The sequence below is a fragment of the Seriola aureovittata genome, chromosome 22, assembly GCF_021018895.1.
Source record: "Seriola aureovittata isolate HTS-2021-v1 ecotype China chromosome 22, ASM2101889v1, whole genome shotgun sequence".
Taxonomy (NCBI): Eukaryota; Metazoa; Chordata; class Actinopteri; order Carangiformes; family Carangidae; genus Seriola; species Seriola aureovittata.
Window position 1 is genome coordinate 16,944,320 of NC_079385.1, and position 16,307 is coordinate 16,960,626.

General features: G+C 41.2%; 1 protein-coding gene across 7 annotated transcripts in view; it reads left to right on the plus strand.

Moving 5' to 3' along the window:
- Positions 1-16,307, plus strand: part of syt1a (synaptotagmin Ia) — a 172,147-nt gene that overhangs the window by 146,737 nt on the left and 9,103 nt on the right. For all 7 annotated transcript variants that reach the window (XM_056367176.1, XM_056367181.1, XM_056367179.1 and 4 more), the window contains 3 exons: positions 3,693-3,860; positions 5,309-5,476; positions 9,464-9,581. In XM_056367176.1, the coding sequence (XP_056223151.1) occupies positions 3,693-3,860; positions 5,309-5,476; positions 9,464-9,581 (454 nt within the window). The remainder of the gene's footprint in view (positions 1-3,692; positions 3,861-5,308; positions 5,477-9,463; positions 9,582-16,307) is intronic.

Below are 16,307 nucleotides of genomic sequence, written 5' to 3' on the forward strand. Positions count from 1 at the left end.
TAAGAAAAGAAGGAAACACCAGTGTGTGTGTGTGTGTGTGTGTGTGTGTGTGTGTGTGTGTGTGTGTCAGGTCGTCATGGCAAAAAGTCTCAGCTTTGTTTCTGTCTGTTAACCACCACAAATGGCTGCAGCCCCTGGTGTTGATGACACTGGGTTTTATACACTAATGAGACGAAAGGTTTTGTAAAAGATCCAAATCACTCAGGGAGCGGCGACGCAGCTACATTAGGCAAATACACAGCAAATGAACCACAAAGAGCCCTCTCAGCACAGCAGGGAGAGAATTATAATGTCATTCCTACTTTCAACATCATTACCATATTCATCGCTCTTTTTGCAGGTCAAGAGCAGGACTATTGCACTCTGTCCAGTCAGAATATGTGAATTTTAAACTCATTATTAAGGAGGGATGAATTTCAAAACATTCATATTATTCCTTTTTAATTATTTATTTCCGAGTTTTCCCCAGACAGTTCGTTTTTTTTCAAAAGAACACACAAAAGCCGCTGCAGTAAATATTCGTCAGGAAGAGAATTACTGGTCTTCTTTGGAAGTGTGTGTTTGTGTGTGTGTGTGTGTGTGTGTGTGTGTGTGTGTGTGTGTGTGTGTGTGTGTGTGTGTGTGTCTGTGTGTGTCTGTGTGTGTGTGTGTGTGTGTGTGTGTGTCTGTGTGTGTCTGTGTGTGTGTCTGTGTGTGTGTATGTGTGTGTGTGTGTGTGTGTGTGTGGAGTCACAGCAGAGCCATGATGCATTCAGACAAAGCCCTCCAAGATAAGCTGCCAAGGGCTGAATCACCGTCCTTTACCCATTCTGGTCAGCGTGCTGCTCACTGGGCTGAAGAGTAACGCACAAACAGAGAGGGGTTAACACCGGCAGCCCTCTGCTGTGATAGAGCCCCAGTCCTTAGTTAAACACAAACACCCACACAGATGTGCAAACACACAGCCGCTGCAGTTGTTAATGTCAGGTGTTTAAATCTTGAAATAGTAGCTATAATGTGTGCCAAAACAAATAGTGTCAGATTATTGATTAATAATTGAAGTCATAGACTTTTTATTATTGTAAAGTGAATCAGACAAACAAGGTATTTAAAGACGCCACCATTGGCTCTGGGCTGTTTTAACTAAATGCTAATGTTAGCATGCTAACACGTTCACAACAACTAACATGCTGATGTTGAGCAGGTGTAATGTTTAACATGTTCGCCTTTTAGTGTATCATGTTAGCGTGCTAAGGTTTCTGATTAGCACAGTGTCATTTATTTTTGAGGCATTTGATCATAAAGCAAAGTAATGGCACTCGATAAAAAGCTGAAGGGATCTATATAGTTATTACTTTTCATCCTGAGGGAAGTGTGAACCAAATTTCATGGCAGTGCGTCCAATAGAAAGTCAGAGGCGCAGCAAAGTCATTAGGTTTCGTCCTCTGGGCAAACTGGATATGTGAAAATGTCATGGCAATACATCTAATAATTAATGAGATATTTAAGTCTGCACTCACAAGATTTCAGTTTGTCCAATGTATGCAAATTGATTATCACTGGGTTTTCACTGTTAATAATGCGTATCAAAAATAAAACTGTTAAAATGAAATTGTAGCAGCTGGAAAATTACAATATAACACCAAATTACTCTGTTGTTTTAATTGGAAGGGAATTTCCAAAAATCATCTACTCTTTTTGAGAAAATAAGAATTTAGTAGAAGCTCATTAGACTCACAGTTGGGGCCTAAGTGAAATTTCATAAGTAATTTTACTACAGGGAGTGTTATCTGCTTGGTTTGATTTTGAACAAAGGTATACTTTGTGAGTTTTGTGAAAACCCCCTCCAGTGTTGTGAACGTTGGGGTGTGGTGTCTTAACAGCATCAGGAAAAGACACAATTAGCTGAAGCATCAAACTCAATATCAGCGTTTCCAACCACATCCTGCTCTTATCTGTTCTCAAGCATCAGTGCCTCTCCGAGCAAAGACGGTATGACATGCTGTGTCTGCCGCGGAACACGCTGATTGATGGGTGGAAATCAGAACGACAGCATGCAAGGATGAATTGCCACACTCAAAATCCAAGTGCAGCTTCACAGCACTACAGTGCAAAAAACATGGTGACATTTAGGTTCAGGTAAATATCTGCAACAATAAAAGAGTCTTTTATTTGCCCTATGAGGTATATAACAAATTGATCCTGTTACATTCAGATCTGTAATATTTATTATATTTATGTTAAAGCGATCCATCAAAATCATGACGGGATTTCATGTCAGTGTTTGCGGTGTAATGTCAAGAAAATGTTGCGCACAACCTGGAGAGCTGATAGGACATCCCATACTATCCATGCTGTACTCGCCTTGTGTTCAACATTGTCATATATGATGTGTGTTAGCGAGTGCACATGTGTGTGTCTGTGGTACATTCACATTATATCATTCCAGTGTCTTTCCATGAACACCTGTCTCTACTGGAATCTCACCACCATCCTGTGTAAATAAATACCTAGCGCTGAGACTGAAATAACAAACTTCTGTGGGTTGGCACCGAGCGATAAACCGGAGAATGAACCTGCTTCAGCTGAAATTAAACAGCGAGACATACATTTATAAAATATGGAACAGTGACTTCTAACAAACGGATCCGAGGAAACACAACAGCACATCAGTAATTCTCAGAGATGAGCTGCTCTGGAGGCTTAAATAATCAGTTGAGTTACACATTAATGTGCGGAGGCAAACAGCCACAGATGAAGTATCAGCTCGTGCCTGTGTCGATTATTTCAACCACTCATTTAAAAGCTTTTATTTTTTAAGAGCTTTCAAATGAAAGTAAGTGTTTGCATTAGTTTAGACCATAATCCTGGAAGCCGTGTGTCTTAGCTACATAGCTACATGTAAATACTTTTTTTATATTGGAAGGTCTGCTAAGCTAACTGGCTAATTAAGTAATCTAGTATGATTATGTCTAGTTTGACCAAACAATCCCAATTTAAGGTCTACTTACTAGCTTCAATAAATCAATACATCTTTATTTTTTTGTCTGTAAAATAGATTTTCCTTCATATTGCCGTTTGTTTATTTCATCTCAATTAGCCACTTGAGTTCATTGTTTCCCACTTCTCCGATGCAGCTGCTGACAGCTGTAGAGCTCCATGGCTGAGCGCCCTGGTCAGCCTCCCGATTGCTGCTTGATGGCTGCCTGATAGGAAGGTGATTGACTGACTAGCTGGGCTCCTGAGAGGCCTTCGAGTAGAGGCTCTGACTGGCAGGTCAATCAGCCTCCCAGGCCCCCCATTGTGGTTATCAATTATCAGCCTTGTGTGAAGAGAAACAGTCCTCTCACTCGTAGTCTGACACATCCTGACCTTTACGAACTCTTCAGCCGCTGCCAGACTCCGCCGACATAACCTTCTTATATTGCCGCCATATCCCAGAAAAATGACACTGAATCGTCTTTAAGCCACCATTATGAAGGACCAATTGCAAGTGAAATCAAAAGACTAGACATGTGACTCAAAAAATCCAATGTTCCTGAAGGTCATAGAGTAATGATCAAAATGTATTTCTTGACATTTCTCTACCCGAGGTACGGTTTGTTCTGAGAGGATGTTGGTGGGATGAAGGTGCGAGTTATGAAAATGTGGCTCTGTGGACAGTCTGACACTATCCTCCCTCACTTTTTCTATCCTTCATCTTTCTCTTTTAGCTCATAGTGGGGATCATCCAGGCGGCGGAGCTGCCTGCCATGGACATGGGTGGCACATCCGACCCATACGTAAAGGTCTACCTGCTGCCTGACAAGAAGAAGAAGTTTGAGACCAAGGTCCACAGGAAGACCCTCAACCCCGTCTTCAATGAGCAGTTCACCTTCAAGGTACGCCTAGCATTAAAAGCTTAATTTCATTTGCTTTCACCATATGCTCAAAAACACTTCCACATTTCAAACACTTTTTTTTTGTTTTTGTAGCTGGAGATCTTTTGGTTCCACTGACAATCTGATTTGCATGCAGCTAGGAATGCTGGGAAGGTGTGGAGACAGCAACCAGCTGGCACATTAACAAGCTTCTGACAGAATATCTCTCACACACACAGAAACACACAGAGGCTCAGTGTGATTGGGATTAACACAGGCAGATGCACCGCTACACTCTGGCCATGCCTCGGCCATAATGGATGCATAGCTGTTGCTCAGCAGTGGGGAAAGTTTTGTTATTCGCCCGACAGTGAAGAGCGCAGGTGTTTGGCGTAAGTTAAGCATAATGTGATGTGATATCCATCTCAATAACAGGTTTATTTGTGTGCGTGTGTGTGTGTGTGTTTTGTGTTTGTAATACTTAATTCTGAATCTGTGATGCATCATGAAAAAGAACACTACAGCGGATTACAAGCAGCGGTGACACCGTCAAGAAGAAAAGATGATTTTGTGAGATAGTGTCAAGGACAAACCAAAGAGTCTTATCTCTCCCTCACTCTCATTTCTTTCTTTTTTTTCTGTTTAACAAATTATTTCCATTTAATAACTTTCATCCCGTAATTGAATACAGTCAAGAATCACATCACAAGTGCTGCCTGTCTTTTAGGCCTGATAACAGCGTCTGTCAGGATTGGGGGCAGCTGTGATTGATTTGGGGAATCAAAGCACCCACCATTTCAGCATCCGCCCGCTACACAAACACTCAGATCGGACTCCGCTTGACATGTAATTAACTCATCACAAACTTTTCTGTGCAAGTTCAGGGGTGTCAAAACCAAATCTACAAAGCTGAAACTTTATTTTGAGTTTACGATATTTACAATAAAACACCTTTTAATCAAATGCGATTCTGAACAACCCCAACAAAGAACCTCTCTCGTACAAAGTCAATGAAAACTGAGTATCATAAGTTTTACAAGGGAAGATTATCTCGCAGAGCTGGATTGCATGATATTGCACAGGCTCATAGAAACATATCAATGATCCATGCAATTCTATTCATCACAAACACTTGGTGACTAACAGTTTGCTTACAACTGCTAATGTTAATGTTAGCCTAACTTGCAGCTCCTAGACTCAGTGGATACATGAATAGAAGATGAATAGAAGTAACAAGACTCCACTGAGTGGCTGAAAACCTCCAATGATGACGTAATGTTTTCTTATAAAATATTCAATCACTTCAGCTTCTGATGACACGCTAACTAGCTAATGATTAGCCCCGATACAGGATGCCGAGGCTGTCTGTCATCATTCTGGTGGCTGTTGTGTCGCTTCACCTCGGCGTTCCCCGTTCTCGTGTGTGTTGCACCTGCTCTGACCTTAGTTACTGTTGTCATCCTCTTCAGGTCCCCTACGTAGAGCTCGGCGGGAAGACGCTGGTGATGACGGTGTACGATTTCGACCGCTTCTCCAAACACGACGCCATCGGTGACATCAAGGTGCCCATGAATAAGGTGGACTTCAGCCACATAACAGAGGAGTGGCGGGATCTGCAGAGCGCCGAGAAGGAGGAGGTAAGACTTATGAAGCCTGTGTAGGCAGACACGCATGTCACTCCTCAGAACAGGGGAAACAAACAGGTTTGAAGTAATTTGGTGACACATGTCTGAGTGGCAGAGCTCAGATTTGTAAATCTAAGAGCTGTTGTTTCAATAATAATAACAGTTTTTTTTGTGTGTGTATAAGTGATATGACAGTGATTATCTTTGCTTTGTACAGCAAGCCATTTGTGCTTGAACCACAAATGTGGTGCCGGCGCTGATGTAATCCATCTCTCCTGGAAATGTCACTTAATCAGATGTCCACACTTCCCCTTCAATTAACAGAAGTGTGACTTTCCAGGCAACAGTTCAGGAGATTCAATTTTCATGGTAAATGTCATGGCATATAGCACATGTTGCCAGGGGAACTTCAGTTTTTTTGCATTACAGCGGTTTGATTTAAAGGTTAATTATAACAGTGTCGAATGGCTGGTGGAGCTGTTTGAGTTGAAGGGCATCACTATACTTCCATAGCGTTTTGTTGCACCTGCTGCACCTGGCAATTTTCTGCAAGAAAAGTCTTGAGACGCTGAAGCGATTCCTCAGCGTTCAGGCTCAGCAGAGGGCAGGTGCTACTTTCCACCTTCTAACTGCCGATAAAACGTTAAATTATTATTATTACTAATGTTTATTATGTGAATGCTCTCATCGTTATGTGTCACTGATTGGCAACCGGTAACACAGAAGTGACAAAATAATTATCCACTTGTCTATTTGTTAAGAGCTTTTCTCAGATCATGTGCACTGGTAGGAGGTTTGCAGAACTCAATTACACCTGCAAAGGTGAAAAGGACTCCATTGCCTCAGGAGCTAAGCAACTGTAACTATTAAAGGTTAAAACGACAAAATTCAATTATTTTATTTAAGGGTAAAGGAATAGTTCAACATCTTGGGGAAAAATACACTTACTGTATATTTGCTTTCTCTCCCTAAACCACAAACTGACATTGTGACTTTCCTGTTTTTCTACAGATTGAACAAATGAGATAACAGTTTAAGTGAGTTTTTAAACTTTAGAGAGCGCCAGCTTCCAGATTTGATGCTAAGCTAAACTACAGTAATTGCTACCTGGCTTTAGCTTCTTCACGGATGTCTTTCACAAGTTAGATGTTTTGGGGTTTTTTTCCATGATAGCAACATTACAATAAATATCCAAAGTCAGAAGCTAGCTAAAGTAAAGGGGAAGGTAAAACAACTAATAAAATCAAAATATAGAGTCAGAATAATTAAAAGGAGAAACCTTTTTCAATGTTGTTTTATTATATGGTCATTAGAAGAGAGAGACAGGAAATAAGACACGTCCTCAGCTAAATACTCATTCCTCTTCAGGCCTCTTAAGATATTGAATTGAAACAGTCTGAGGACGGGGAATCGCTCATGATTGAGTGTCAGACGTAGATCTTGATGTGTTTTACCAGCCAAAAAGGTTGAGAGCCACAGGTTTGAAACATACTCGCCATATCAGTCCACATACTCAAAAAGAAAGTGCTGCTGTTTTAAGTATAAATCTTTTAGCAGTGACCTCAGTGAAAAGGCTGCAGGATGAATAGAATATAAGATTTAATACTCCACCTGCACACACGTTACACAATCCTCTTTACTTTTAAGGTCAAATACGAAGTAGCAAGTTTTCGAAAAATGCCCTTTTAAGTTGAAAAGGCAGCAGTTGGCCTTTTATAGCTCAGCCGGGTCGCTGCTCTTGACAGACAGAATTAACCGTCACTCCTTCTCTCGCTGGCCGCCACAGGAGCTCGTATTTGTGCTGAAACCCAGCCCTCGTCATCAAAGTGGGATTATTGAGTTGATTTTGTGTGGCAGCCACCGGTCAGGAGAGCGGATGGAAGTGAGTAGGAGTCCTTCGCAGCATAAAACATATATTATAAATATATCCAGCACACTGATTCTACATGAGGAAATTATCCCTGATTGAAACTTGATGAAAAACTCCTGAAATAAAAACGCTGGTTGATATTCATGTCCGGTTTTGCCTCTGATTTACAATCCCTCTTCAAAATGGCCACACGTAAAGCAGGTGTGGCGAGAGAGAGAGAGAGAGAGTTATCGCCTGTGTCTGCTCCTCGTGTCGATAAGGGATATGGCAGGAATATGAATCGCTCTCTGTTCGGCGTATGATAATAAGGCTGTGTTGTGATGGTGATTTGTTGGAGCGAAGTGAAGCGCTCGCAGTCGGTACTTTTCCAGCAAAGTGATGAGTGACAAACAAAAGAAGCCAAACCAAAACAAAAGACCAAATCTATGGCAGAAGATTGAAAACGTGCAAGGACTTGTTGTACAATTGATTGGATGTGACTCTGAAGCTGTGACTCAGAGATGCTGTGTGATGTGGAGCGTGTGCTGATCCTCTCTTTGCACCGTATAAAAGAATCATGTATTTTCTGACTTTATTGTGTTTCTACCTGATACATTTTAATCTTGAATGTTAATGGTGTTCAGTTAAACACTTTTGTATTTATGTAAAACCTGCACAGTGGAGTAATATAAAATATCTAGATAATAATCAACTAATAAATCAATCCTATATAATTTATTATATTGTTGTCCAGTACTTAGTGAATTATAATACAGTACATTATATATTCAGTAATATCAAATATCTACATTTTTTTCATAATATCGTTAAAAAAAATGCTTTGCTTACTGTACATTGCAGCATCGCCTATACCTGAAACATAAAATACAATATTATAATTAATACATTATTAAAAACAAACAACTTAAACATAAAATACAGTTCTTTTATAACTGTATTATTTTTTTATAGTTGTGTTGAGACTGTTGGTTGTAGCAGCAGCTGCAGCATTAGCAGTCCTTGTTTGTAATATGTCTACTCACTTAAATTGGAATTTAATCAAACAATACAATTTATACAACAGGACAGCAGCTGGCTCACATGATGACTAACTTCGTTAACAGCTAGTCCTGATAACACGTCAGTGGACTGTTTCGGATATATAATATATTAGAAAACATTTGTACGTGCGGATTTGTCTCCATCCATCGTACTTGTTTTTATTGCGATGTAGATTCTGCTCTGCACTGTCGTTGTGCTGTAAATAAAAACACCTCTCATAATCCGTGTCCATCTCAGACACTAATCTCATTACAACAGTACAGTAGACTTCCTGACAGCGGCAATTTTCCAGTTGATTGTAACCGCTCGTATCTTTAAAGATCAACATCAGCGGTACTGATGTACTGTATCTTCAGTTGTCTCTCCAGCAGGATTTTGAATGAATCATCACATTGATCACAGAACCAGTTGCCATTAGATATCAGATGTGCTCCCTCCATCTCTATTTGTCTTTTTACTTGTTTTATACATTTGTTTTACTTATTTTTATTTATTTTAATGCCCTTTTGTACAGCACGTTGGTCAGCTCAGGATGTGTTCAAAAGGTTAACTCCAAATATCACTTACTCCAATACTGTTTTAGGTTTGTTTTCCAGCTCTGCACTGACCACTGAATTATCTGTGCTGATCTGTGTGTGCATGTTCTGCATTAGAAAACACTGTGCATAGAAATGCGTGCACTTAAGGCAATTACAAAAACCATCTTTCAGTGTAAATTCTATGCAGATATGCACCCAGATTCAAACTGGACGCCGTCATTACTGTAAACAGATGTATAACCCAGTACAGTCAGTGTACTGTACTTTAACCTTACATACTGTTAAACTATCACTTTTCATACAGACACACTGGTACTTGCAGCTTTCAACATTAAAAGCTTTCTAACTAATGTTAAAAAGAGAACCACGAGCTTCAGATTCGGTCGACTGAACAATTGCCAGTGTTCTCTGGAAGGCAATTTTTATTTTTTCCCCTTCATCTAGCCTCTCAGTGAGCATCTGGTGTGAGCATGTGATGCAGTAAATTTGGATTTAATAGTTGCTCTTAAAACTGTTCTCACCTCTGCAACATCTCTGCCTCCCCAACAGCAAGAGAAGCTGGGTGATATCTGCTTCTCTCTGCGATACGTTCCCACCGCCGGCAAGCTGACCGTGGTCATCCTCGAGGCCAAAAACCTGAAGAAAATGGACGTGGGAGGCTTGTCAGGTGAGGACAATTGCCATGTGTGTGCATGTGTGTGCCCACTGACTTTCCCTCTGACAGGAGCTTTTGTCTGTAATTATACATGCACTGCAGCACTCACTTTGCCTCTCCTACATCACTGCTGGGTTTTTTACTTTATAACAACCACCCAAACACATCACTGGTCACGATTACATTTATCAGAGAAAACATGACTGAATTTTGCCCTGAAATATCTTTGTGCAGATGTTCAGATCCTCAGGAAACTGTACTGTTCACACCTAATGTTGTATGCAAGAAGCAACTGCAACCATTAATGAATGTAGCACGTAATAATGGAGACAATATGCTGGGAGAAAATGAAAGAATGAGACATTCCTGCTGTGATGTAGCTCCAACAATTCTCTCATGTAGGATTAAGATCAATAGATGACATTTATCACAATATATTCAAGTCTGAATATCAGGTCTGATGTCATGGTAACCGAATGTGCGACTTGTTAAGGCAGAAGAGGGGCGGAAATGGTACATACAACACACACAAACATAAACACATCAAAGACGGGCAGATGTTCCACTCAGGGACAGATCTCTAACACAGTCCCAGGACGCCACACAAATCCACTGTGAGTTTGCAGTTAGAGACTGTTTTTTATTTAGTTTAAAGTTCCGCTCATGAAAGTTTTAATGTCGTACTGTGAAGCGGAAATGAAAGAATCTAATTTTGTAAAATTGTATGACTCCTGTGGGGACGAGTCAGCTATGTGGGCAAAGGTGCATAGCGGAGCCAGCTGTGTGCACATTACAGCTTCCAAACACACCTCAGTCAGTCTGTGATTATAATAGGAACACTAAACACAGCCACACAGCCATGCTCACTGGGGTTCAACCTGGACCGGGTTTTTGAAGAACCACATCTGCCAGAAGCTGATGTGGTTCTTCAAAACTTCCAATAGGACATTTTGCATTATTTTTTACAGCTTGTATGGACTAACTGAATGAGTAGTCTTGAGTTTCAGCCCTAAAGAGCAACATACTGTGTGATTTTAGGCTGTGCCAGACAAACCTGACATTCCTGAGAGAAATATGGGGAAAATCTTTGATTTGTCAATTTTTAAAAGTCCATTGACGGCCTGTTTATAGAGCCTCAGCAACCAAAGACGAGCTGCATGTCGGTGCCAAAACCAAAGTACAGTACAGATATGGTAACGTCTGAAGACCCATTCTGCACAAATTATCACATAGACTAAATTTACCTTAAGATTCACCACTAAAATCCAGCATTGTAATGATGAGTTTGACGTTTCCTTTGAGCATCGCTGTAATATTGATCAACTATACAATGTCTGATTAAAAAAAGAAACAAAAGAAAAATGAGGCATCACATTCAACACTCCGGATCTAGACAGTATTGACTGGCCATATTTGATCAGACTCACATGACCACACAATGAGCCGGCCCCTCTCCCTCCCTCCCTCCCTCCTCTCCTTTGACTTTCTTCGGTGGTTTCATTTTAAATTCCCCGATGCGCACTTCCCTCCTATGGTAATTTATGCTGCAATTACCATACACCTGGGTCCACTTACTTTCTGCCTGACAGCCCAGTCTCTCCATATAAGCCTTAACATCCTGCAGTACAGTAACACAGCGCACATTAAAAGCTCAGAGCTCCCTTTCATCTATCAGAACCAGTGCGAGCAGCCATTTGGCAGAAAAAAAAAAAAAAAAAACTCCCCCGCTGCCATTTTATGCTACTGGCATTAGCTCTCACCTGTGCCCATTTGCATCGTGGGATTGTCAACATTTTCAGTTGTCAGCCACAACGACAGGCCAGAATGAAAAAGGTGTGAATCTGTTCACTTTGAAGGGCAGGTTTCTCCCTGACAGAGATGGGAAATAGCAGGGAAGCCAGACAGTTTGACACCATGTACTGTATGTCACATTTAATTGGAGCATGTTTTATCCGTGTGCATTCGTCTGTGGGTTTCGGGGTGAATTATTAGCATACAGTAATAGCATGTTTCTAATTACACACAACCAGAATATACTCCAAATTGCAGTTTGAGATTTGATTTTTGTTAGTTGCAACTGCTTTTCTGCTCCAAGAATGGACTTTAAAGTGCAGCAGATGGATGAAGTAATGGGCAGGTCTCTAATAACAATAATTAGCCTACATCCACAAGGCGGCTCAGCCAGAGCTTAAGGAGGAGGACAAGTAATTGATGGCCTGGGATCAGCCTTCTCCTCTATTGTCATCCTGTTTACCATGCCTAATTATGGCTAACAGAGGAAGATGTGGGTATTATCATTAACCAATGTATAATCAGAAATAATTATTTTGATTGGCTCCTCATGAAACATCGCTCCAAATCTTCCTCCGTGCTGTGTTTTGTAGAAAAAACAAACTTTTTAAATAATGTTTTTGAAAGTGCAGTTGACCCTCGGTGCCCCTCACGATTGCTGCTATTCAACTGCGGTGATGCACCGAGCACCATGCTCTTTAGCTGTCGTCTCAAAATAATCCCAGCCTCATTACAGACAAGTTACTCCTCTCTGCACTTTAGCTGGCTCCACAGAAATGTAAAGTTCCAATACATATCCATTGTGTTGAGTTGTAAACAACCAGAGGACGGTGTCATTTTACAGTTTTCAAAACAGACTAAAAACTATAAAGTGAGTTTTTTTAAAAGCCAGTAATTGCAGCAGCAGATGAACTCATCCTGGAGTGAACACAGCTCTTTCTGCCTCCCACAGATGTATCATTTTATTTTGCACAAAAGTTGGTTAAAATGGTGCTTTTCATGCTTCTGCAGTGCATCCTCGGCATGATGCACCATCAAAGGTGAGTCAGACTCAAGAGCATGTCAGACACAAAGGCTAAGTGTCTGGAAGCGACTCAAAATGAGGACATGTGGTTTTATACAGGTAGTGGCGGAAAAAGTGTTTTGTCCCACCCTCTTTGTACCTCTGAAGGCGTCCCAGAGGGCTGTGAGGCGGCACATAACCAGGTAATGGCCCACAGTGGGGGGAGGTTATCAAAGCACACAGGCGCCGTGTCGGCAGTAATGAAGCCGCGCTGCCCCGACCTGCTGCTCCGGCTCACCATCAAACCTCTCGGCTACAGGGTTTATTTGTTTTGTTCCTCTGGCTGGTCGGACTAAGAGGCTTTTTTCTCGCAGTCAGAAAGGCAGCGGGCCCGAGGGATCATTAAAATGATGAACAGACCTGAGAGAAGAAAGCAATTTGAAAGTGATTAGGGAATGCAGATTTTATTTTGCCTGAATTTTCGCTTTGATAAATACAAATCCCAAAGATGTAGATAATGAGAAGCCGATGAGTTACAGAAGGATTTCGAAGATTTCAGATAATTAAAATTCTCATTGTGTAAACAAGGCCGCAACAGAATATATCACAAAGATCTGGATCGCACTGTGAAGGCGGGTCACGTGGATCTGCGCCTCTGGAAGACTTTCACTGTAAAGCGCTTGTGTTTGTGTGTGGCATGTGTGCGATTCACCGCTGAATTGAGTGTGTAAAACTAAACCGACAGTCACCCTTGGGTGCACCCACCATGGCAAATCCAAAATGATGGGAGATGGGAAAGCTAAGATGACAGCCAGGCTATATTTAACCCTGCTTTGTACCGGTGTTCATTTGGCACAACTCCGCCGGCACCCGCAGCGGCCACAGTCGGTGAGCACGGAAATACTTAAGGAAGAAACAGATTCTGTGTTTGGTGTTATGTGTCTGTGCACGTAATAAAGTATTGTAGCTTCAGCTGTGACAGGATTTATCCTCGCCAGAATAATCCAAATGACTCACAGCTGGCAATTATTCACAGCTTGAAATACAAACTACAAGTAACCACTTTAAAATTAGACCACTTTAGCAGCTCTACTTAACTCCGCTGCTGATTTGGCTCAGAGCTCAGCTCTTATCCGGAAACCTGCTTCTAGCCTCCTGGGGGAAATGTATGGACTACTGATAGCGCATCGCTTCATAAAACCATGGCCGGGATCCAGGCATCAGATGAGCTGCCCTTAGGATAGCGGAGACGAGCCTTTGCGCTGTGCACATATGTGAGGAAGCGCTCTGGCATCAGCAGCGCCGCCGTTCATCCATAAAATGGGAGAGATTACATCCGTCTGAGATGAGACGGCAGAATGGGCCGGATATGAGGTACGACGAGCCTCCCAAAACTCAATAATGCCAAACTCTCATCTGCTGGCCAGAAAGATAAGAGCGTCTGGATAGCAGTGATGTGGCGCCACAGGTGTGTTTGCTTCTTCTTTTCTTTTTTTTTTTTCACCTGAGAAGGGTTTGTCTCTCATATTCCCATTCAGCTGTTTTATTGTGTTAATTCAGGCACAGTCACAACTATAAGAGGATGCATGGCCTGTGCTGTACATGTTGCATCACTGTTGTGGCAATAGTTCTAAAAATACATCTGTGTGCAATGATAGATTTCATACAGTGATTGTCCAATCATAGTTTCACAGTAACTATGAGCACAACAGGCCTTAAAGTTTGGAGGGTGGTGTCTTTTCTTTTTAGTCTTTCCCAAACTACAATCATTTCAGCAAATCTGTAAGGAATGTATTGATTGATCTGTTCTCACCTGGCTAATGAGCTAAAGAGTTAGCGGCAAAGAGTTAGCATATTGTTATCTAACTGCATTAGTTTGTGGGGTCTATAGGTGCGAACAGAGTTCACCTCCATCTTCCTCCTTATTGGATTTGGGGAAGTTTACACTCCTGTAACCCCAACCAACATTACCTGAAATAGTGTTGTGTTGTTATTAGTTATGTTAGAGAAAAAAATAAGCCTGATTTGACATGTTTTCTTATAATACTTACAATATTAGGTCTCACTGCCTGCTTTTTTTATACTTCTTCATGTCAGTTGTTCTTTGATTGTGTTTCAAATGCCAAATTTCAAATCAAGACTAGTCCAACTTTGACAGTTCTTTAAATTAGTCTTTTTTTTAAAATCTAATTCTTTAAGCACAAATCTCAAAGATCTCTTTCCCAGACCCTCTTTGCCGTTTGCTATTTCTCAGCTTTGGTGCTTGACTTTAGACCTCTGTGAAGTCGACCAGACAGAGGTCTGCCTACGCAAGATTAGTTTGAAATAAGTAGAAAAAGAAGTGAGGAGTTTCTATGAGCGGCGACAGCCACCCGTGGCTGATCAGACAAAGAGAACCTGCTGAAACTTCACTCATACGGATCATCCAGCAGTGACAATGTGACAAGTGATTTATGGGAGTTCAGTGGAGAAATAAAACAGAAATCCTGAAGAATAACGCCGAGAATCGTAAGAGTTGAAGTTGAAGACTCCCAAAGTTAAAGCTTCACGGTGTCAAACTTTGAACTAGAGACACTGACTTGATGGATGAAAACAGTATATAAAAGTCTGATTCTGCTGTTTGACAAAATACACTCCATACGGCTTGAGAAGTTTCTTATTTAGGTACAATTGTTTGTACTCATTTCCTGCATAAAGTGACAACCCACCCACACACATACACACACACAATCCCAATTCACTGTTTTCATCATCCCTGTTCTCCACCTCTTCTCAGCGGGAGAGTAATAATGGGCACCCACTCCATTAGGAGCCTGCTACCTTTTCACTCATGTCTCCTTCATCTATTTATGCTGCTGCTTTTTCCCTCTTTTACTCTGTTTGTGTGGTTTTCTCTCTATATTCATGTCAGCTGCCCTGGATGAGTCTGCCAGTCTGCGATCAGGTCCTTATCCCCCTAAATTGGATGAAAGATTAAGGGGAGCTAAGCTTGTTCAGTGTTTGCTATTGCTTGAAATGTTCCACTAAAAACTGAGATTCTTCTTCAGAGCAGCCCCAAACATATTAAAAAAAAAAACATGAAGCATAATAAAGACTTTGTTCATATGGGATCCAGGGATAAATCCAGATTATCAGGGCAAGCGGCATTTCAACAGCTAATTATAAGACCTGATTCAAAGTCTTCCTCCTCATTTGTTCCAGTGCACAACTCTGAGGTTCAGTATTTAGACGGGGCATCGTTAGCCTCCGGCGCCGGACTACCTTATTATCATCTCTGAGATTATTCTGGTTATTTGTTTTTGTCTTTCTAAAGCAGCGTGTTGTCTTATATGATAAATGACATACAGTTTTTCTCATTATTTTTTTTCTCCTATAGCTTGTATATTGTTCATGACTGTGGGCTGAGGTCTGACATCATTAAGCATGATGTGTTCTTCCAATGTGGAACCAGGAATTTCAACAATCTGGTCACACTGCAAATTTATGTACTTTATTTATATTCATTCACTTATAATGAGAGATGTCTGATTTAGATTTTTTGAAGAGTTGCTGTCTCACCCCAAGTTGTGGTCAGGTGCATCCTCTTTGCTTTACTTACCAACAGCAAGGAAGTTATGTTTTCACCTGTGTCTGTCTGTTTGGCTGCAGGATTACGTGGGTCAGGGAAGAACCCGTTAAATTTTGGGGCAGATCTGGATCATTTACTATGAATTAAATGTTCTTTTTTTTCCTCTGAAGTCTGGTGTATGTTGTTTGACATTGGACTTGGCAGAGGTCTGCACTCCCTGAGTGCCCTTCTAGTTTATCCTTGAGATGTGTCTAGAACTTGATTTGAGCCCATCTGTGGCAAAATGAAATGATTTGACATAGTTTGGGAAGGCACACACCTGTGTATATGAGGTCCCAGAAATCACACTGCATGTCAGGACAAACACCAAGAATTG